The sequence below is a fragment of the Neopelma chrysocephalum genome, unplaced genomic scaffold (assembly GCF_003984885.1).
Source record: "Neopelma chrysocephalum unplaced genomic scaffold, ASM398488v2 Primary Assembly neopelma1_82, whole genome shotgun sequence".
Taxonomy (NCBI): domain Eukaryota; kingdom Metazoa; phylum Chordata; class Aves; order Passeriformes; family Pipridae; genus Neopelma; species Neopelma chrysocephalum.
This window is the reverse complement of record NW_020897744.1, coordinates 2,764,423-2,787,171: the sequence shown is the minus strand read 5'-3', so window position 1 is coordinate 2,787,171 and position 22,749 is coordinate 2,764,423. Positions and strand designations below refer to the sequence as shown.

The 22,749-nt window shown below is 43.7% G+C and overlaps 1 protein-coding gene across 2 annotated transcripts; it reads left to right on the top strand.

Annotated features, from left to right (window-relative positions):
• The first annotated feature begins 299 nt into the window (after positions 1 to 299).
• YWHAE (tyrosine 3-monooxygenase/tryptophan 5-monooxygenase activation protein epsilon) lies at positions 300 to 22,265 on the top strand. 2 transcript variants are annotated; one of them, XM_027690812.1, is made up of 7 exons: positions 300 to 497; positions 11,004 to 11,203; positions 15,807 to 15,913; positions 16,438 to 16,644; positions 17,460 to 17,596; positions 19,840 to 19,886; positions 21,330 to 22,265. In XM_027690812.1, exons 1-6 carry the CDS (start codon positions 434 to 436, stop codon positions 19,845 to 19,847), a joined length of 723 nt encoding a protein of 240 aa, XP_027546613.1. In that variant the 5' UTR covers positions 300 to 433; the 3' UTR covers positions 19,848 to 19,886; positions 21,330 to 22,265. The 2 variants fall into 2 exon arrangements, with proteins under 2 accessions (XP_027546613.1, XP_027546612.1); XM_027690811.1 differs by lacking the exon at positions 19,840 to 19,886.
• The last annotated feature ends 484 nt before the right edge of the window (positions 22,266 to 22,749 follow it).

Below are 22,749 nucleotides of genomic sequence, written 5' to 3'. Positions count from 1 at the left end.
GTACTATTTGTATTGTCAGCGTTTGAGGGCAGTAGAAACACTGAGAGAAAGACCCGCCCTGAGGGAAATGCCAACCTCCTGGAGCATCCCCCGCCTGGCCGCCGGCCGGGCCCGCTGCCCCACAACCACGGCGCCGTGTCTGACACGGCCCCGCCACCACGGGGCGGGGGAGCGGCGGCTCCGTCCCGGCCATTCCCGGCCGCCTCATCCCGGTTCCCTCCTCCCGCCCTCTCCCGCCCGTTGCCAGGGAGCCGCCGTTGCCATGGCAGCGGCGGGGCGCATGCGCGCGCCCGCGGGAGTGCCCGGATGCAGCGGGAGGAGGCGCTGCCGCCATATTTGCCCGGAGAGCAGCGAGCTGGTAGCTGCCGAGCCCCTCGGACCCATCGGCTGCCATCCGCCCCGCGCCGCCCCGCCGCCACCCCGCCCGCAGGACATGGACGATCGGGAGGACCTCGTCTATCAGGCCAAGTTGGCTGAGCAGGCTGAGCGCTACGATGGTGAGCGCGCGGGCTCCGGGAGGGCCGTGCACGGCCAAGGGGAGAGGGAAGAGAGGGAGCGGCCACAAAATGGCGGCTGGGCGGGGGAGGGGGGGCAGGGGCGGAGGAGGGGGCGCACACAAAATGGCGACGGGGAGCGCCCCTGAGGGGCCGGTGGAACCGGGGATGGGGGGCCCGGGCGAGGGGGTGTCTCGGGCCGGGGCGGGGCCCCGGGCGGGGGGCGGTGGCGGCAGGAGCCGGGAATAAAATGGCGGCTGCGAAGGGCGAGTCCTGGGGGGGCCGGGGAGCCGCCCCCGCCTCGGGGGGCCCCACAAAGAGCCCCCGCTGCCCCTCGCGGCTCCGCGGGGTCGGTGCGGGCCGGGCCCGGCGCTCCCCCGGCCGGGCCGCGCGGGGCGAAGGCGGCTCGGCGCAGACAACGCCCATGGGGGGGGCCCGGCCCGCGGCCCCTCGCCCGCCGGGCTCCTCTGGGGTCCCGGGGGACGGGGCTGCGCCTCCATATCTGCCTTCAACCCCGGCTGGAGACCCTGCTGCCCCTGGCAAACCCAGAGAGAGCGAGCGCTCGCCCTGCAGGGATCGGGGACATGATTCATTGCCCAAAGAAAACGCGTACGCTCTCATTATGTGGTAGAAATTATTACGGATCGTTTTACTTTTCCAGCACCTTCTTTTCATCCTTTTTCCCTTTTAAGCTTGTGCGCTGTGCCTGATCATCAAATATACCTGATCGTTTAATATCTGGGGGAAAATGGGTACAGGGGAGGAACCGGCAACCCTGGGTGGTGTCTCTTGGCCCAAAAATGTCTGTCTTGCAACTGTTCCTTTAAACATGGTTCCCTTGCATAGAATAGAAAGGGCCTTTAATTTTCTCCATGGTGTTACTCACCTGGGACTGTTACTTTGGCCCAAGAGCTATGATTGTTCATTTAAAGTGAAATAAACACCCTTCCATATAGAAAGTGTGAATGCGGTTACATTTCATTTAGAGGTAGGAAGACACTCCAGATACTTTCTGTTCATAAATTTCATAGGCAACATGACCAAGGTTTCACCAAATGACGGGTTTTTACTGAGTTGTGTGTAGAAAACTTGTGATGACACCATCGCAGAACATCTGAAAAATGCACGTTTTGGAGAGGAAAATAGAACCTACAACAAAAAGGAGGCCTAAGTAAGACTCCTTTAAATTACAGTCCCGATAGGGAAATGTGGTAGAACAAATAATACCACTGTATGAGAGCAGTCAAGCAGTTTCCACAATAACTGAAGGACTTACAGGAAAAAAATGCCCTCCCAAAACCCAGGTATTGGGGTACAATGTGATTGACTCAGACAGAGGGACACATGCAGTTCCATATTCCACAGTAAGAGTGCAGGAGGGAAGGGTTCTCCACCTGGTATGGATGAGTCAGTGCAACTGGAAGTGTTGGCTTTGGTTTGAGTGGAAACCCAAGTTGGATGCTTGGCCAACATCCTGGAGAATTCATCATCTTTGGGAGCTCTCGAGGCATTACTGTGTTTCTGGGGTTTTCCTAAGTCAGCAGTAAATCAGTTCTTTAGAAGGTAATCAGCCTCTCCCCCATGGTACAGATCTGCAATGCAAACTTCCTGTCAACTAATAAAAATTGATTAGTAGGGATTATTGCCTTGGTGCAGCGTTTCCCTTGATGGACTTTTGGTTCCACCAGTGCTGTGAATGTTTGCTAAACAAGCTGCCTAGAGCAAAATGTAGGCTCGTTCTGCTGTATTGCTTCTGAATGGTAATGAGACTTGTTACAGTTTAGGAGGGAGCACTAAACTTAAAGTTGCCCTGTTTGAATCACTGCTGTGGGTTTTAGACTTGCAGAGTTTTTAGGAATCGAGTTGGATAAACATATTTAAGGTGCACCCTCTAATTCTGCCAAGTCTAAATGCATCTTCACATTGCTCGTGTCCATGGCCTGGAAGAAAATGTACTGTAGATACTGTTTTATCATCTAATTCTGTGTTCTTGTTCAGCTGAAACAATTAAAAATTATTGGCATAATTTGTTCTTGTTTATATGAAATAATGCAGTTCTGCCAAGATCATAGCTGAATAATTCTGTGAACAAAATGGTTTGGGAAGCAGTGTGGTAAAATGTAAGTTAAACTTCATTTTGCTCCTCAGTTCTCTCTTTGAGATACACAACCATGAGGTCACACTTACTAATTGACACATATAAAATGAGGTGATGGTAAGTACTGTCTACAAATATGTTGTAACACAAATCCCCTGGGTGATTTGAATACGAGTTTGACAATCTTTTGTGCTTAACATTAGGTTGTGTCAAGTTCTGTGCCATCTTCTTTCTCCTGGAGACTAAGAGTGGTGGGTTGCTATTTCTGTAGAGCTCATGGCATTTATAGCAGCACTTATGGTGGGCATCCAACTGTGGCTTCTTTGGTGTTACTTACCTGACCTACTTAGGGAATTCATGAAGTCTTGGGAACTGCATTTGTGAATGGTTGGGAATCTGGTCTTGTATCTGTACTGTCCTCAGTGTGTTGGCCCAGATTAAGAGGGCAACTTTCTAGGTACTTTTGCAGTGTAAGTAGCACTTAAACCCTGATCTCTAGAGATAGTCAGACACCCAAATCTCTTAATATCTTCACAGATCTGCTTAGGCATGTCATGGCAAATCACAAAATGCCAGGAAGCTTACTTGTAGTACAGGAAGCTTTGTGAGAAATCTCACTCACTGCTATTCCTTCAAACATTGTCATTGGTAGAATAATATATAACTCTAAATGGTCTCCTTTTTTGGAAAACAATTGGAGTAAGTAAGATTGTGTTGGCTTGTGAAATTACCATCCTAACATTTGAGTTCTTTATATCAAGAGGATGGATCTGGATTGCTGTAGACTGCTGCTGAATGTTGAAACCTGAATGTTGAAACCTGTTCCTCGTTGTGGAAGCTGGGTAACATCTTTGTTTTAATCAGACTAAAAAAATTATGTACTTTAAACAGCTGCTTTGTACTGCAAGTCTTGAAGTACATGACTAAGGTGAGGTGAAATAGGTGGGTTTTTCTCCCCTGAAAACCAGATAATAGATCAAGGTACAGGTAAGGAAAAAACCCAACCCGTCCATATTTGACAGATCTCTGGACTCCCAATATAGTACCCTATGTATTTATAAATTGTCTATCAGGGAAATGTGTCTTTATTATGAGAGCAGTGTGTGCAGCAGTGGGTTCAAGTCAAGATTTGAACCCCTTTTAGAAAAATCTTCATAGTAACAGTTTTTCAGCTTAGAGCTTAATGAAGAACCAATAAACTAAGTAAGAAACTAGACTTTAGGTTGTGTATTAATTTCGGTTTGCTGATGATTGGTCTATGTCAACCAAATGTCAAGCACAATTAAGTTTTTTGGGTTTTTCCCCCAGTTAATGTTCATCACTTACCCTGTCTGTCAGAAGTCTTAGTGTTGTAGTGATGTGGGGTATGGCTGTCTCTGGGTTGGGTAGAAGTGAAATTGCTAAAAGGCAATCAAATCTCAGCATATCCCTAATAACTGTGGGAATTTTAGAGTTACATGGCCAAGACAGTGTTGGAGGAATAAGACTGTTAATTTTTTTGAGTGACACTTGTACATACTGGGACACAAATTGACTTGTGATGGGGAGGAGTTGTGTGGGACAGGGCCTTTGTCTGTAATGGCCTTCTTGAACTTCCTGAGGTACCAAGTGCAACCAAAAGAGACAAAATTCTACAATTGGATGGTTTGGTTCTCTACAAGGAGCCCAGAAGATGAATTGGTGTCCAGTGCACTTGTGTCAGAAGATGACTTAGTAGCAGAAATGTGTATGATGAGGCGCAGTCTTTAGAGGTGGAATACTGGGAAAACCCTCTTTATTTATGTTGACAGCTTGAAGAGATTATAGTCATGACTTAAAAATGATGTTCTTGTTGCAAGCAGGACTTGTGGTGGTTCATAGGATTGATTATGTAGAACATACCACAGTTGCTTGGATAACTTGGCCTTAACCTGCGTGTTTCTCCAAGTGTGTGAAGGTCCAGGTGTATTTGTAGGACTGTATTGCAGAGTCACACAGTCACATGGGGGAAATGTTTTGACTGCACCAGCTTTTACAAACTTCACACAAGGAATAGCAGCATAACCCTCTGCTTTGTCCACAAAATAATAATCAAAGCCACTGTGCAGGATGGGTATTATTTTGTATTTTTTTTCCTCCTAGCCTGTTGGTTGTCTTAACTTCTTGGAATCTACCTGTTAGGTTCTTTTATGCTCATTTGCGTAGAACTTGTACATGGTGGTGAGTGTGAAATGCTTCTCATGTTTACTTGGGTTCTAGTCTGAGCCTTAGAACCAGTTCAGTTCTCTAAATGAGGAGCAAGATTAATTTTTTTCCCTGAGTAGTTGTTGTCTGAGCTGGTGACCCGAATCAGCCAGTTGAGAGGTCAGAGAGGTGTTGAGCTGGCACGAGGGAATTGATAGGGATAGGGGGAAAGCCATCCAGCCACTCACCTCCCTGTGAGCTCCAGGATGGGCTTAGCCATCCCTTAAGTCTTCCTTACCAGATGCTGGATTTCTTAAGAGAACAGAAAAACCTTGTGCAGGCAATGTAATAGTGTTCAGAAGAAGAGTTCCTGATGGATGGAAGGATGAGACCTACTTTCTCTTGGAACCCATCAAGCCCACTGATGCCAGGTGGAGGCCTGCAGTTGTGGGGAGTGCAATTTGAGGGCATTAGTCTGCACAGTTACAGTCATCACTCTTTGAAGAAAACACACTTACCCCTATTTCTTCAGTTCCTTTTGTGTTTGTTCTTAGCAGTTTGCTGCTACTACTGAGTCAGTACTCAATATTTACTTCTGTTTTGCTGGATCACTTAGAAGTGTTAGTATGCATTCCAGCACAGATCCCTGTGTGATTCCACTGGTGGTCTTTCTCTGTTCTGAACTCCTCAGTCGTATATTCATACCCTGTTTCCTGTCTTTCAGCCAAGTGTTTATCCATGTGAGGACTTTCCTTCCTATCCCATGGCAGTTGAGTTCCTTAAAGAACCTTGGGTGAGGGACCTTGTCAAATGCCTTTGGGAAATCCAGGTAGACTATATCAATCATGTCTTCCTTGTCCATGTGCTTGACTCATTCAGAGCATTGCAGTAGATTTGTGAGGCGTTACTTGAGTTTACAGAAGGCCACATTCTACATATGCATAATGTTTATGCATATACCCACTCATTCAGGGTATTTTTTGTAATTCCCTTTAACTTGACCCCTGGTGAGTGTCAGGTTAATGGTTTTATAGTTCCTGTTGGGTGTCTGGTGGAACCCTTCTCAGATTAACAGTGCTGGCCACTTTGTGTTTGCTGCTGCTGGTAAAGACTTAACAGAGAGATTACAGTTTAGGGTCAGATACTTTGAGTTCTTGAGATTTGTAGCTGATCATCTTTTGTTTGTTGCAAGAATGAACAAGTACAAGACTAATCCTTGTACTAAGTCTTCTCTGAATACTGGTTATGGTTCATGATCATCTGTGGTGGACACGTGGGAAGGCTTCTTTTTTCTCCTGTGTTCATCATGTTCTCACAGCACACTGGATACTCTCAGCTTTTAGCTCTTGATATGCTGAAATAGATACTGGGCAGCAGTTTAGAAACTTGAAGAGCTCAGTCTGCTTTATTGCCCTTAGATAAGGGGAATAGAAAGCATTAAACTTAAAGCACAGCTTCCTTTTTCTGGTGTTCTGCTGCTGCTACTGAAGTCTTAATGGAGAGTTAAGACAGTGGTTCTGCTACTCTTCAGAAATATTTAAGAATTGTACCTTTTGGGTTCTCCTAAGTAAGGTTCACTTGATTTAAGTGTGATTACCATCAAGTCATCTCCATCCCATCTTTACTCAACAAGTTCTTTTTCTGTTCTTATTTCAACCAGCTTTCTCACTGAAGTAGTTCCTCTTTTGGAAGTGAATCACACCACTGAGAGATTTTCTAGCTCTTGTTCCTCTTGGGATAATGATGAACCAGTGTGTGGTGGCAAGGGATAGTTACTTCAGCAGTGAGGTTGAAGTAGATTCTGTATATGTTGGAAATCATGAGGAGGGGTTGTTCACTGTATAGAATGAAATGCTTTGTAAAACAAACAATCTGACACTGTAGCATCTCGATTAGGGAGACCCAGGCACTATGTGATACCTCAATTAGAGGTTGCAAATACTGTAGTTTTACCCCAACAAGTTCTCTTTAGTGCATCAGCCTTTGTTTGGGCCAGATGGTTTCTGCTACAAGCACAGATTTTGGTAGAACTATCAGATAGTGGCTATTCCTTTGATAGGGTCTGCTGTTTCTTGTTTTGCATCCTATATTGGGAAGGTTTTTAGTCTTTCCTCTAAATTTGTTGTGCATCTCCCATTTCCATATTTCCTTACACAGGGACATTGTAGTTCCTCTTTTTTTTTTTTGATTCTACAGTTTGAGAAGCAACAAATACTTAGTTTCCCATCTGTCTCTGTTGGAGAGGCAGTCATTATTTTGTGACCTAGTAGGAGTCCTTATCAGCTGTGCCCTTTGTACAAATCCTGTAGCTTGGCCGCTGGTAAATGGTTTATCAAACATGTGCTTCTCAACACTTGTAAACTTCCCCTTTACATTTTAGAGTAAGGCTTATTCTTAGTCTTTGACATTAAAACCCCAATCCCAGGCCAAGTACCTTGAGATTTTCAAAACCCCTTGTAGGTAGCTCTCAGTATGGTGGTGACCACTGTCCAAACCCCTTAAGCTTTACAAGCTGTGCATGTGTGTCCCTCCTGGTACTCAGCAGTGGCTGGAGAGGAGTCAGCAGTGTTTGCAGTGAGGAGCCAACATTTTAATCATAGGACCAGAATGAAGGAACTTAAAAAAATTGCATGAGCATCGTTTTAGTTTCGTAGTATCTTAGGCAGTTGTTTGGAGTCACAATCAAATGCCTTTTTCCAATAGAATATATAAATCTGATCAGACCAAATATCTGTTTATTGTATTATTTCTTAACCAACAGCAAGTGCTTGGGGAAGGATATAAATCTAGGGCGTGTGTGTCATTCTCCAGAATATTCCCCTCTCCTTCCACGGTTTCTACTTTTGGGATTTCCTGCTCTGGTGGTGGCATGATCTGACAGGAGCATAATAAGTCAACAGCCACAATCAACTGACAGGCTGGAACTTAACCACTTAAACTACAGTCTCTGGCTTTTTGAATCTGCATAACACCACTTTCTCCACAATGCAGCGTAAGCGGCTCCAGATTCTGTGTGCAGCGAGTTGTCATTACTGCAGTAATCCTTCTTATTGAAATGTAATCTCAGACTTGTGTTTTGTCTTGAATGGGCCCTCAGCTTTTCACCTCCTTGTGGAAACTTCCAGATAGGTAAAGCTGCACTTAGAATATAAAGCATTTTTTCTCTTGGCAGGCATAGATGGCTTTGGTTTTGTACAGAGTTAGTTTTCTGTTGGAGAAGATACAGATATGTTGTCCCCTTGCTTTTTTACTGCCAGAGTTCTTAAGATTATACATCAGGCTTAAACTTTCAGGGCTGGATTGTGGCTTTACTGTGGGAGGCCAAGGTATGTGCATAATATTATTTTATCTTGTTGAAATATCAGCCCAGAGTTTTGTATTGTAAGTAAAATTGTGCTCATTATTAAACTGGAAACCTTTCTCCAACAGCTTTGTGGGTAGGCTGATAAATGTTTTCTCTTTGGGTAAGATGCTTATTTATGGGTGGGATTCTAATCTGTGGTTGTGTAGTTAATTTAGGATTAAGATTTTGAGGAGAAGACCTTTCAGTTCCTTTTATCATGAGTTGCTTTTGTATTGAGAGGTTGTGTACCCAGTATGAGGAGTTGGTGAAGCTGGAGGGTTTTGTTCTTCAGCATAAATGAAGAAAACCTCAGGTGCTCCCCCCATCCCCCAGCATCTTGTTATCAGTGGCTGTCACTTGGCAAAGAATATGTTTGACTTACTAACAACTCAGTCATAAAAATGTTGGGGTGATAAGGTCTGGTTTATGACACCAGTAGTTGTGAGCAGGTGGCTGTTTTCCTTTGGCTCCATTGTTTCCATGGTTATGGTGGCTGTACAAGAGGGTAGTTAATGACCACCTTTGCAGAAGACTGAAGAGGTGGAGCAGGGCTAATATGTACTGACAGAGGTGCTTCTCATGGATGTGCCTCTGCTACTGCTCAGCTTGTATTGGATGTGCCCCCCAGTGCACAGGGGTGTTGGACCTTTATTTCAAGATGTTGAGGCAAGTAATGGATAAAATCCTGCAGAAGCCAAGCCTTTGATTAGATCTGTAATGATAGGTTTGAATGTGCTCTGAGAATCAGATACTCCTTTACAGGGAACAGCAAGTCCTGTGTGTAGTTTTTTCTTTTAAATTTCCACAGTAAAAAAATTCTTCTACGAAAGAGATCTTGAAGGAGACCTGTAGTAGAGTTGATAAAACATACCCATTTTTCTCCCAGTTGTTGCAGTTTTCTGATACAGTCAGAAGATCTTGGAAGCTGTTATAGTACATGTTTCTCAACCTCCACACTTCTGGACTAATTATTACATGTCTATCATTGTTTATTATATGAGATAGGTGTGAGTAGTTTTTTGTTCACCTCATTGAGAAGCAGGTTTTCTATCAAAGCATTGTAGTGCATCCAGTGGTATGACTGAAGTGCTGTGTAATTAATCCCAGTGCTTAGAACACAATAATATAAACTGTTTTAAAGAAGGGCAGGATCTTCTGTACCCTCTTGTGTTGCTGTGTGGTGTCAGAGTACAGGGTTGCAAGTGTCATTGAGAAAGTGTGGTGCTCTTCAGGAACCTGCAGGTTTCAGAGAAGGTTTTAGTGTTACTCAGTTTCCCTGGGGCAGATTTGATGGGATCTTGGTTAGTTAAGCTTGCCACATATCTAAAACCATGTGTGTTTGATTAAAGTGTAATAATTAGACAAAAGATCTTCAGGTTGGTGAAGATTCTGTGGAGAAGCAAAATCTACTGGTAGAGGTAGAGATTTTTTTTTTTCCCACTTCCATTGGGAGCCACTATAAAATTTTGTCCTGCACATGTGGAGACCTGTTGGAGACTGATAACATTGTTCCTACTAGGGAGGAGATTGAGCCTACAGTCTCCATTGCTGCAATAGCTTATGCCTGTTCAGATTGTGATTTTGACACCTGAGGGGAAAAAAATGACAGTTAAGCTTCATTAGTTTGCCATTGCTTGTGCTGCCATGACACAGCAGAACACAAGGAGGCAAAATGATGGGAAGGATGATGAGTGAGCAAGGGAAATAGGCCACAGAACAGCAGGGCATCATGTTATGGGAGGCACAGCCTAATCACATGGTTGTACTTTTGGCAGAAGCAAAGTGTGCCTGGCAGGTAGTGGTGAAACAGTTGTTCTCTTGAGGAGGTGTGGTAGTTGGGGCTTAGTCTCATTCATTGATGGTCATGTTTTCTGTCTGTGGGATTCCCACCACTTCTGGAAGCTGGAAGGTGAATGAACTGAAGCCCTGTGTGGCAGGACACCACTGATCCCTGCATGTCTCATACTTGGCTCTCACTGTATATTTAACACTACTTTTCTAATGTGTTGCAAGCAATCATAACGTGGTTAGGTAAGGAAAGGATTATAACCTTCCTTAAGTAGTTCAGTCTTTTGTTTCCACAGGAGTGTAGGAAAGTATACTTGGTAATAATTGTTTTAACTTCAGGTTTAGCAGTCATTTTCAACAGGCTTGAAATATAAATATAAGTTAATTCACGTTTTGTGTAAGTGGCTGCTTGGCATGGGTAGATATGTTTGCTGTGGGTACCCTCAGGATTACTGTTTTGTTACTTCTCCAAGCACCAGATTTTTCTTTTGGAGGTTCCTCTTGCAACTTTGACTCTTTTCCCTATTAACAGTACTCATACTTCTCTACATCTGTTCAAGTCTGGATTTTATTTTTTGGTTAATTATCATGTTACACCGTGTTCCAGTTGACAAACTGGTGGAGCATTCCGTAATTCTTCAGTTTATCCTGACAGTGCCAAGAGCAAGGTTACATTTGCTCATGCTTTTCTCACTGTTCTCTGCCTCCTCTGAAGCACTTTGAACAGCACACATTCCTGTAGGATTGTCCTGATAACTATTATGTGGAAAATTATTATGTGGAAAAATGTTCTTGCTCCTAAATCCTTTTTTCCTGTTAAAAAAGCAAACAAAACCCAAACCAAACCAAAGACCAAAAAAATAAAAACCAAAACTAAATTAACTTTAAACAATTTTGGGGGACTGTTGTCAAATGCCTTTAAATGAACATCAGATACATTCTTTTGTGTACGTGCTGATTGATTTGTTTGGAACACTCCATGTAAAATTGAGGAGTAACTGTGATGAAAGGAGGAGGAAGCCTAATTTCATGAGCTGTCATTAACATCCAGCTTGTATTGAATGGTTTGAAAGATGCTTCAGCTGTGAGAATTAATTGCCTGACCTCTTCCTCCTAGAAATGGTTGAGTCAATGAAGAAAGTGGCTGGAATGGATGTGGAGTTGACAGTGGAAGAAAGGAACCTGCTTTCTGTTGCGTATAAAAACGTGATCGGAGCCAGAAGAGCTTCCTGGAGAATAATCAGCAGCATTGAACAGAAAGAAGAAAACAAAGGTGGAGAAGACAAATTAAAAATGATTCGGGAATATCGGCAAATGGTAAGATGGGGTTGGTCTGACAGCGCTGGGTCACTTAGTTACGGTCCAGCTTTGGTACCCCTGCCATAAACTGCCCTGGTGTTGAGATTGCCTGTGGTGTGGTGACCTGTGACAGGGTGACAGCCTTGAAAGGCTGGAGTTTATTCCTTATCTGGAGAATAAATATCCTTGGTGAAGGGGAGAGGTTGGGTGGTTTTGTGTAAACACTCAAAAGGGCAGTAGACTCAAAGAAGAGAGGGAGGGCTTCTCCCTCAGTGCATCAACAGATCTGCCAAGAATATGAACTGTGCTTCCTCTTCCCTACTTACTCAAGTGTGAGGCTGCACATACTCAGGAGGTCATATTCTTTCCAATCTGACTTATCCCAAGCACCTTTTGTTTTTATTAACCCTGTCAAAGGAGGTGTTTGGCTGTTAAGCTTCCACTTCTGATAAAAGTAGCTTTGGATCATACAATGACACTTTGTGCAATTCCAGTTCTCCGTCCTACAGAGTTCAAAATCCTGACAGTTGAAAGCCCAGTGGGGAAGGATCTTCAGTGCTGTTCCTGGCTCCTTTGCCTTGTCTCTTATTGCTCTGTGTTCCTGGGGGTGGTGGATGCTGAGATGTCCTGCTCATCTCAGCTGTGAAACTTGCACATGTAACAACCTCCAGGGCCTTGCTGTTCTCTATTTCTTGAGAGGGGGAAAAATTGATCCACATAACTTCATGGTGACTAGTCAGTGAGTGCAGCTTTACCTAAAATGGAGAACTTGGAGCAAGCTTTGGCTTCCATTGGTAAGGGCTAATGAAACCTTCAGCTATTAGAACAGGGAGTTGTTGTTTCCCCCTCCCCCCTTCCCTTAAATGATGGTTTAGCACGGAGCAGGCATGCTCCCATACTATTTAAATCCCACACACTTCTGCAGAGACTTAATCTCCATTATTTGAGGACAAGTGCCTCCACATGTTTCACATCTTCACTTCCAGAGAAACAGTGGAGTCTATTATATCACCTGGCACTGATTCATTTACCACCAATGGAAATGATGTTGGCTTGGAAATCTTCTCTCAGGAATGGCTCTGGACTACTTTCTGTTGACTCACAGGGTTTCTGTTGCTCCATGGAATTGTTAAAGCTGTGAGTTTCTAATTTTACGCTGGCATGTTGATGGAATGAGACTCTGCCAGTTACATACAGTCCCAAATACCTTTTCTTGATGGATGTCTACAATCTTTCTAACAGAACATATAAAACAATAGCTGTCTAACGATTGTTTAAATTTGTCTCACACTGTGTGCTTCCAGGTTCTTTTGCACAAGATTTTGTGGGTGGTTTCTGTCTTGTGCCAAAGATCTTTTAATGGTGAAAAGACTTGGTTTTTTTTTGTTTTGAAAGGACTTTAGAAATAGGCATTATTCTTTGTAAACAGGACAAGGACCATGCTGGACTAGAGTGCAAGAAATAGATGTCTGCAGTCCTTGAGGCATCAGGAGAGAGAGGCCACACTGAAGTGCAGTGTCATGCCAACAGTGTCTTCAGCTGTTAAATCCTTAAAGGGAACAGCTCTCACAGCTGCCTGAGGTGGAGGAGTGCAGTGAGAACTGGCATGTGGTTCTGTGCTGGAGAAACACTGGCTGTGTCTGCTCAGCTCCAGAGGGAGTTTTTCCAAGAGGCTTCTGAGTGTCGTCTGTAGCTGAAGACCAGATCCCGTTAGGAGCTGCTGGGAGAACTTATTATGGGTTGGCATCTGCTGTAAGGAGGGTGTGAATGGGTTTGGTCTCCATCAGTATTTATAACTTAGCTCATGGCTGATGTTTGGAGGGTTTTTTTGAGCTACCAGCCAGCCTGACTTGGGGCAGAGCTCAAGGGATGGTGCGTTGAGAGGGCAGGGCTTTTTTATAAAGCATCAACCAGGCAACAGAGAGGTGATGGAAGACACCAGGCTTTGCCTCTCCCCAAAGCACTTCAGATAAATGTAGCAAAACACATCCATAGCCATGGGGGAAAATGCCATTTACCTGCTTCCTTTGTAGACGGGCTGCTCTGCTGGGCCTTGTGGCCATTTGGATACACAACAGCAGAGCCCCCCTGGATTTCTCATCTGGCTGCGTCGCTGGGACGAGAACACACTGGGGCTTGTGCTCTTCATCCTTGAGAGCATGAAGTGGTGTGTGGCTGCACACAGTGCAGTTCACTTCATGCAGTCAAACCAAATCCATTCCCATAGCACAGGACAGGTGTTCACCTTCCCCCTTCTGCCTTGGATTTGTGGCAGATGGGTGTCTTTGTGTTTCCAGTGCTCTGACTTAAAGCCTGGGTGTATTTTGGGGCACCTGCCAGGCTCTCTCCTCCATGCCCTCCTCTTAGAAAGGTTTGGCAATTAATAAGTTTGCTTATTTTATTTTGATCACCCCTGTTTTAGAAGCTTTTGTGTCTGTAGAGTTGAGAACTCAGCCTGGAATCTGATCAAGCCGGCAATGGGACTGAAATAAAGACAGGCAGCGTGGATTGGGGCAGCTTCTGTGCCCCCACTGGGGTGAGCAGTCCTTCCTTGCTGGTCAGATTCTGTAATCCCAGATGTCATATTTGGAACTGGAATGATGATAGACCCTAAACCTGCCTGTTAGGAATGCTCTGAACAGGCTTAGTGTGGGCTCTTGTGCTGGTTTGCTGCTTTGCAGAGCTTGCTAAGCCCCTCTGTCTAGAACAGATCCTTTTTGTACAAGAGCTTTTAGGGTTTTGTTGTGGTTTCTTTTTTGTGTGTGTGTGTTTTGTTTTGTTCTTAATCAACTTGATTGGTATTAAATCTTTTTAAACTAAGCTTGGTGAGGACATTTACATTGCTCTGGACAGGAGCTGATCTCTGATAACTTGTGTGACTGATCCTTTAGGCAAAGCTGAAAAAAGGTCTGTCTGAGATGAAATAGAAGTTTGTACATGTATGGTTATTTAACTAAAGAGGATTAGAAACTGATTTAATTCTTTGCAGTTTTGCTGAAGATCTCTCTGCAAAAGAAGTCATTGAAAAAGAGGATCAAGAGGAAAGAAGTTTGCAGGAACTGACTGCTGGCCAAAGGTTTTATATTGTAGCCCAAGAATATATGAAGTAGATTCTTCTCAAGTGACCCTATATCAGCAACTTCCTTAAGCTTTTGTCATGTAACTCTTAAGTATAGCATCTGATTGTTCCTCTGAATGTCAGGGCATTCTGACATTGTTTGTACATGAAACTTGCTGTTGATTAATTTATCTAAAGGAACTTTTGCAAATCTGTTATTTCGTACAAATCCCTGTGTGTGTATGTGCCAGTTTGACTTTTATTTTGGATCTGTAATTTTAACACCTCTTTAGTAACACCTTTTTAGCTGGTGTGGTTGCAAACCCTGACAGTTTGGGAGCTGAATGGTGGTAAAAGTATTACATGGCAAGAAAAATGCTTAAAGGAGGAGAGCAAACTGCTTGGGTGGGAGGACAGGAAGGGATGGTGGACTCAGTGGGGCTGCTCTTGTGAGCCAAGACGTACAGTTTTTGATAGTTTCTTGTAATTTGAAAAATCTCTACTTTAAATGAAATCAGCTTGAGCCAGAGTTGTCTTCAGCTGTAGGTACGAAAGTTACTGTGAAATCATGAGAAAGCAGCAATGGGTGTCTGTCTGCACTTAACCAACCACTTCTACTGGAATGACATGAGAGGCTCAGGTTTTGGGAGGCTCAGGTTTTGGCAATAGTGATGTCAGAGGATGGTTTTCAGCTTTTTTGGGTGTGTTTGGTTTCTTTGCTTTCAGGTGTGAAACTCTCTGTGGTAAAACCTAACCTCATACAGCCCTTGCTTTATATTCGAAACTAGAAAAAAATGAAGGTGATGTGACTACATTTTCAATTCTGACTATTAAAATCCAACATCTGTTTTTAAATAAGGCTTTATATACTGCTTTTTGGCACAGATCTCACTGGTAGAGTTGATGATTTCTGCTTTTTCACTGAGTTGCTGCACTTTGTCTTTTTTATTTGCTTCTGGAGTTTGTTTTCATGTTGTACCTGACCTTCCTGTTTGCTGGCACATCTTTGTTCTGTTCTGATACTCCATGATTTTTGTCTTCAGGCTCTTCTGTCAGAGCTTTCCCTCCAAGTAGTCACTAGAAATCTGTTCTGAAGGTGCCATTTAACTCTGGGGTGTAATGGGGTTTAGCTGATTTGTGTTAATTACTTTCAAATTGTCCCCTTCACTGTTGCCACTTCAGGAGCAGCCTTCCAGGATCAAAAATGTAAGGAATTGAGTTGTGCAAGCCTTGCAGTAAGGAATTACATCCTGAGACAAACTTAAAGCAACAGTCTAGCAAGATGTCTTCTGGGGAATTCATAATTCCATCCTTGAGTTACACATTTCATCATCCATCAGTCCTTGCCTCTTGTGTGTGCCAGCTAATTGTGTAGAACTGTTTTGCTTAATGCACCTGTGGAGGAGCTGAATTTTATTTTTCTCCCTTTGGAAATTCCTCTTTGGAACTTTATGATGTTATCAATTTGATATTTTTGAAATAGCTCTTAGTCTTATGTGCTAACCTTGCCCCCTCTTTTAATTATGAATTAATTATGAACTGTGGTTTTATTCGTATTACTAGGTTGAGACTGAACTGAAGTTAATCTGTTGTGACATTCTGGATGTACTGGACAAACACCTCATTCCAGCAGCTAACACTGGCGAGTCCAAGGTTTTCTATTACAAAATGTAAGTATGTTCTTGTGAGGAAAAGACCTCTTACTGGGCCTGGAATAGAGACAAATACAGGAGCTGTACACGTGTGTTCTGCCCACTCAACCACAGTACCTTCTAGAAAGAGGGCAGTGCAGTGTCTAACCAATATCCCTTCTTGACTGCCATGTCCTCATCATGTGGTTTTGGGTAGATGATGTTTGGAATAATGCCATGAGGACTTAATGTAAACTGTTGTGCAGCTCTTAAATGTAAGAAACAGCAGTTTCCTTTAACTGAGCTACTAATGTAGAAATCACATCCCTGCTTCAGTGTTTTCTGCTCTGCTTATAAAGAGAAGAAAACAAGGCAGACAGACAACTGTCATGTAGTGATGGTGTAAAATTCCCTCAGCTCCTAACCCAGTGTTGTCTAGACAGTAATTCAGCAGCGGGTCCTTGGTGTGTGAATACATAAACATCAGCCCCAGAACGGAGCCGTTAATTTAGTGTCTGGTGGGGAAATGAGGATTACTGACTTCCTGCTGCTTCTGTTTTCAGGAAGGGGGACTACCATAGGTATCTGGCTGAGTTTGCCACAGGAAATGACAGGAAGGAAGCTGCAGAGAATAGCTTGGTGGCTTACAAAGCTGCTAGTGATATTGCAATGACAGAACTCCCGCCAACACATCCCATCCGCTTAGGACTTGCGCTCAACTTCTCTGTATTCTACTATGAAATTCTTAATTCTCCTGATCGTGCCTGCAGGTATGTGGTGACTGGGAACATGGGGCAGTGTTATGTGAATACCAAACAAGCCAGAAGCTGCTTCTTGGGTAACTGCTTTTCCTCAGTGGGAACACTGGGCTGGCTTTCTTCCTGCTGGTGGCTGCTCTGGTTGACATCAGTTCACCAGGAAGGTTTTCAACTTGGCTGTTTTCTTTTGAGTCCAGACCCATGTGGTTGTGTGGGAGTAGATGGTGTATGAGAAGCAGAACAGTGATAACCTTGATTTGATCAGCTAATGACAGTTCAGCAGCTTGCCAGGTTAACTCTGTGCATGCCCTTAATCTGCCAAAGGTGTGAGGTGGTTTAATTTACCCCTCTTCCCATTGGCTATTGCACAGGGTAGGAGGGATCCTGCTACTAATTCCTGTGAGCATGTTTTGAGTGACAGTGGCTCACCTGTCCATAGGGCTTCAGCTCATCTGACCACAAAAGTGATGATTGAAACAAATACTGTTTGCCTTCTGTTCCTGTCACTGCAGGTTATGTATTACACTTCCTTTGAGGTTTTAGCAGACCTCTGTCAGTTGTACTGCAGGATCCAGAAATTTTTAATAAACCAATATGCTTGAATAAAAAGTTTCTTAAGCACACAAGGTGACTGGTTTTTAACGTGGAAGATACTTAAATGAACATCTAAACACTTTTAACACCAGAATTTTTGGAGGAGCTGTGGGTGTAACACAGCCAGACTAGAGGATGGGTGTGCTGAGACACAGGCTTAACTTGTGTTAACTTGTGCTTCTGGATTCTGTTTAGAAATACTTGTTAACTCTGGTTTTGCTCTGCCCTTACAGGTTGGCAAAAGCAGCTTTCGATGATGCTATTGCAGAACTGGATACACTGAGTGAAGAAAGCTATAAGGACTCTACACTTATCATGCAGTTGTTACGTGATAACCTGACACTATGGACTTCAGACATGCAGGGTGATGGTGAGTAAATCCTGCTCTGAAAGGTGCATCCCCCGACCTCTGCCCAGGACACAGAGCGTGGAAATGCAGCTGGGTTTGATGATTTACTTCTGTCTTCCCTGATAATTGACCCTCCTGCACTTCTGTCCTGCCTTAACGCTGGATGAGGTCATAGGGCTGACGCTGCCTTCTTTGGAGAAGCTTCTTGATTTTCCCTCCCCACCTGGCATCTGTGATTGTTCTAAAAGCAGTGACTTCATTTAATTCATTTTTCCTTTCCTTGTCATGTTCATCTCTGGTTGTCATTCCAACCAGATGTGAACTTCCAGTGCAGGAGGAACCACTGCAAGTGATCTGGTTTCCCCCTTTTTCCAGGTCACTCCATATTTCTGTTGGCATTTCAGTGGATGATTTGCTGCCATTATACTAATCACTCAACTTATGGCACTTTTGTATATTTTATGAAGGATTAAGTACAAGGAAAAGAGAAGAAGGGTTTTGTAAAATACTTTGTTGCCATGGGAGAAAGAAAAAAGATTGGGGAAATGTACTTTCTTTAATACTGCCAGAATGTCAGGTTGTAACTCAAAGTGAGCTATTGCCAGAAAAAATGCCAGATATGTCCCCTACAGTACCAGAGGGTGAGGCATGGATTGTTTCTGATTACTAAGATTTGATAGTATTTCAATTTGGGTGGGGTTTCTTGGGCATATTGAATGGACTTTTTCAGCTTTCACTTTCACTTGCAATGCTGAGTATAAATTTACTCATTTTAGTTTTTTTGAGTTACACTTTCTGTTTCACTAATTATTGGTAATGAATTAAATATAATCTCTATCTAGAAAGATGAAACTCAAGTTTACCTCTGCAGAAATCATGTCTTGCAGACACAAGTGGAAAAAGCTGACTTTCTTTACTTTTACTTTGGGAAGGGGGGGGGGAAATCAGTCCTGTTAAAACTATTTTGGGTACCCACAAATGCCCAGAGGTTTGAAACATCCCTTCTGAACTTCAGATAAATACAGGAGTGTCTTACATTTTTTGGTGAGATGTCACTTGAAGCACAGTGGTGCCCACACAGCATTCCTGTGGGTACCCCATTGGTGTAGTGTCCATCTGAAAGCCAGGGTAGGATTTTTTAACTCTCTCCTGACTCCCTGTTTTTCTGTAGGGCCCATGGGTTTGAAGTGTTGTTACTCAGTAGCTTCTGGCTCTGCTCTTTGGGCTGTTGACAGAACTGGGAATACTGTAAATGTGTAGGATCTTGGCTCCTGGTTTATTCCACATCCCAGTGCTTAAGGCTCTTGCACAGGCCTTGTTTCAAGGATGTGAGGTTCTCTCATATGGGTGGATCCTGGAGGGATCTGTGCAGACTCTTCCCTAAACACCTCAGGAGGGATTAGGTGCCTTCCTTGCTGTGGTTAGGCACTGAGAAAAAGAAATCTGTTTCTAATTCCCACAATTAAGATATGACCATGTTTTTAATGGAACCAAATACCCTGGTGCTCTGTGGAACCATTTCAGTGCAGTATCAGGGCTGGGTCACTGTTTGAGACAGAAGCATTAGAACATCTTCCAAAAGCTCTTAGTTTGCCTGTGAGCTGGGTGATGTGTCTCATGGATCTCTTATTTTGTAGAAGTTCCACAAGATTATTCTAAGGCTCTTTAGATTTTTGCAAAAAGAAATACAGATTGGAATTTCTTGCTTCATAATAAGGACCATAACATAGAAAATAGACATTTTGGTTCTTTCTAAAGTATTTCAGATTATCCTCACTGTTGGTCACAATGTGTGCCAGAAAGATGATGATTACAAAATTACTGCAGAACTACTTAAAATTGGGGTGTAATTCTTCAGATGCAGAATGTTTAGACAGAGGTGCAAAGTTAAGTTCCCTCATTTCCTCATGCCAGGCCAATATGCTCAGTGAGTGTGTTTAAACTGCTGCTTCCAGAACTCCATATTCCCAAAATGGGCAGAGCCTGTGAGGGATAAAGTCAGTAGTGGCACAGTTACCAGTTTCCCAAGGGTTGGGAGAGACTTGAAAAGGGCTTTTCTTTCGCCTTGAGCTTTTCCCTGTTTCCATTTCAGCTGTGCAGGTCGTAGGGAATGACTCTGTAAAACCAGGCCTTTCCCAGCTGCTGCCCTCCCATCCCCTTTCCCGTAGCTTTTCCCATGCCATAGATGAGTGTTGAGTTGAATTCCACGCTTGTAATGTCGTCTCCATATGATTCCTGTTCTCCCCTTCTTTCCTGCTGTATAGATTCCTAAAGGAAAGTCCATCTGTTCATTTCCTAAAAACTCTACTTTGTAAGTCTCTGTCGTGGCTCCACGAGGTGCTCGGTGTCAGTGTCACTAACCGTGCCTGCCTCTGTCACTGCTCTGACAACGCTGTGTCCCTGCTGCCCTTCCAGGGCTGGCACCTGCCCGGGGCCCATGTGCTTGACTGAGATCCAAAGTAACCCACACCTTTGGGAACTGAGCTGCAGAGCTGGGCATTAAGAATATTTGGGCATGAAAAGTACTTTCACGATGGCCTGTTCGAGGGGTATTTGCTTCAGTGCGTTGGTTGGAGCATGCTCAGATCTTCTAATCATCCTCCTGGGTTAGGGCTGTGCTTTCCTCTCTTAAATGATCTGTCACGTAATTCTGTCTTTAAATTTTATTGTTGTTGAATGTCAGATGTCCTGTGTTCCTAGGCCACCTCCTCTAAAATCTACCTTGTGTTGTACCTGGTGGTAATCCTGAATCTGGACATGCTCTGAGCAGGCATCCTGGTTATCTGCTGGAAGCCATTAGTCTCATTTGATTAGACTTTATTGCAAATCAAGTTTTTAATTGCTAGTTTCTGTGTATTATCCTTGAGAGAGTACTGTCTCTTGTGATAAAGTGTAAAGAAAACACTTTCTCAGTCTCTCTTATCAATTAACTGAGTTGTGCATGTGTTGTGGCACCAGCTGAAGTACCTGAAACTTTCCCTGTTGCATTAGAACTTTGGCCAAGCCGTGTGGAGGGTGTTGCATGGGGCTCACTGGGGCAGCTGGAGTGTCCCCAACTGCAGGAGTCCTTGTGGACAGACCTCATCCCACTGCATGTCCCAGCCTGGTTGAATATGCCCAAACTGACTGTTTTTCAAGAGTAATTAACTTCCATTAAATGTTTTTCTTTAATAACCTCATCTAAGGTTTCTTGTCATGTCGAAGTAGAGACATTTTTCATACCTTTGGTAATAACCTGCCATCAGTGGTGCTGTGTAAAAGTACTTTGCTGTTGTTGAGACTTGAGTGGACTTGAGCAGAAAAAAGTTCTAATTTCTAAAACCTGTTTAGGTCTCATTTCTGTAGTGAGTGAGTAGATATCCCTGGTGCTCTCTGGAGTAAAGATGAGGGTTTTGGGAAGGTGTTTCCCAATCCAAGGATGTTGATCCACAGCCCTTCTGATGATTTCTTGTGGCCGTCCAGCTCTTGCTCAGCAGGACTGATCACCTGTGTGGTGTCAGTTTTCAGCAGTGCTGGTTTTGTTTGTCCTCACAGTCCTTGTTCTAATGGCCTGAGCTGCAGTTCTGGGTGAGGTGTGGAGGTGATTACCAGGCTTAATTTCCATGGAAACACTTCACTCCCGAACTGGCAGTGTTGGGTGTGAGAGTGAGTGTGGACTTGCATGAAACTAATTATCTCTAGACGCTTGTTAAGCTTTTCTGAAGGTCTCATTTGTGAAAGTTAACGTTTTCCTTACTTTTACCCACTTTTGTAGGTGAAGAACAGAATAAAGAAGCGCTGCAGGATGTGGAAGATGAAAACCAGTGAGACACAAAGGCCAACAAGAGAACCCATCTCTGACCACCCTTCCCCTTCCCCACAAAAACCCTCAGTGTCACTCTGAGAACCACCAAATCTGACTTTTACATTGGGTCTCAGAATTTAGGTTCCTGCCCTGTTGGGTTTCTTTATTTTTATTTTTTTTACACAGTTTAAAAGTTCTTAAAGGCAAGAGTGAATTTCTGTGGATTTTACTGGTGCCAGCTTTTAGGTTCTTTAAGACACTAACAGGACTGCATAAAGGCTCTTTCAGCATTACTGTATTGTGTTGCCAGCTGTGGTGACGTTGCCATCAGCCCTGGAGGTGACACCTGAAGGCCCTTAGACTCGTAGGCAGAGATTTGTCCTGGCCAAGGCAGTGCGCATGTGGTGGCATCTTTCTTTTCTTTTTTTTTTTCTTTTTATAACTGTTTAAAATGAATTTTATACCAATGTTTCAACTTAATTGGGTGTTTAGCTTGAAGTTACGAGGTTGCATTGGGACATACATTGTAGTGGTTTTACTGTATAAAAACAAAAAGTTTCCAAACTGCTGAAACGTTGCTGAAAAATCATGGTGCTGGTAACAGTTCAACAATCCGTGGCTGCTCATTCTTGCCTGTTCTTTACTCTCCCTCCAAGCAGGTTAGCATTGAAGGTGGCATTGATAAGCCTGCATGCGTGTTCAATATTTTTTCTTTCTCCCTCCCCTCTCCCCATCTCCCTTCGCTCGCTCAACCTCTTTTGTTCAGTATGTGTAACTTGAAGCTAATTTGTACTACTGGATATCTGACTGGAGCCACAGATACAGAATCTGTATTGTTCTTACTGAAACACAGCATGGAATTAACATTAAACTTAAATAAAACAAACCTAAATTAAAAATGCCAAATATTATTATGGCTTTCTTTTAGGTTTTAGTTGTTTCGGGAAGAGTAACTTTTGTTTTGTTGCTTGTGGTAGGAACAGTTGGAGGGGGAGACAGAGTGAGCAGGGACAGCCTTGTTCTTCAGCCATGAGATAAGGAAGAGCTGCTCTGACGTGGGAGTTGTGCTGCTGTGGGAGCAGCTCTGGGAACAGCCTGCAGGGCACTGGGGGAGGCAGAGGCTCTTCCACACCCTGATCCAGCCTTTCCCTACCTAAATGTATAAAACCCATGAGCTGGTTGGTGCTTTCCACTCACCTGCTGTTACAGCACTCCTCATCCATTCCAGTTACCCTGTTTCCTTTTTCTCTATCCATGTATCTTGCTGTTCATCCTGCTAAGCTGATGGAAAATCTTAGTCCTAGAAAAGGACTGAAAAACAAAGTCCTAGAAAGTTTTCTCTAGGAATAACCTGCACCTTGTCCTGGACAGCAGCAGGACTGCTCTGTGT

Coding starts and splice junctions, on each gene's coding strand:
- YWHAE (XM_027690811.1), top strand. CDS start 434: ATGGACGATCGGGAGGACCTCGTCTATCAGGCCAAGTTGGCTGAGCAG. Junction 11,204..15,806: donor TTCGGGAATATCGGCAAATG/GTAAGATGGGGT, acceptor TCGTATTACTAG/GTTGAGACTGAACTGAAGTT. Junction 16,645..17,459: donor TCTCCTGATCGTGCCTGCAG/GTATGTGGTGAC, acceptor CTGCCCTTACAG/GTTGGCAAAAGCAGCTTTCG.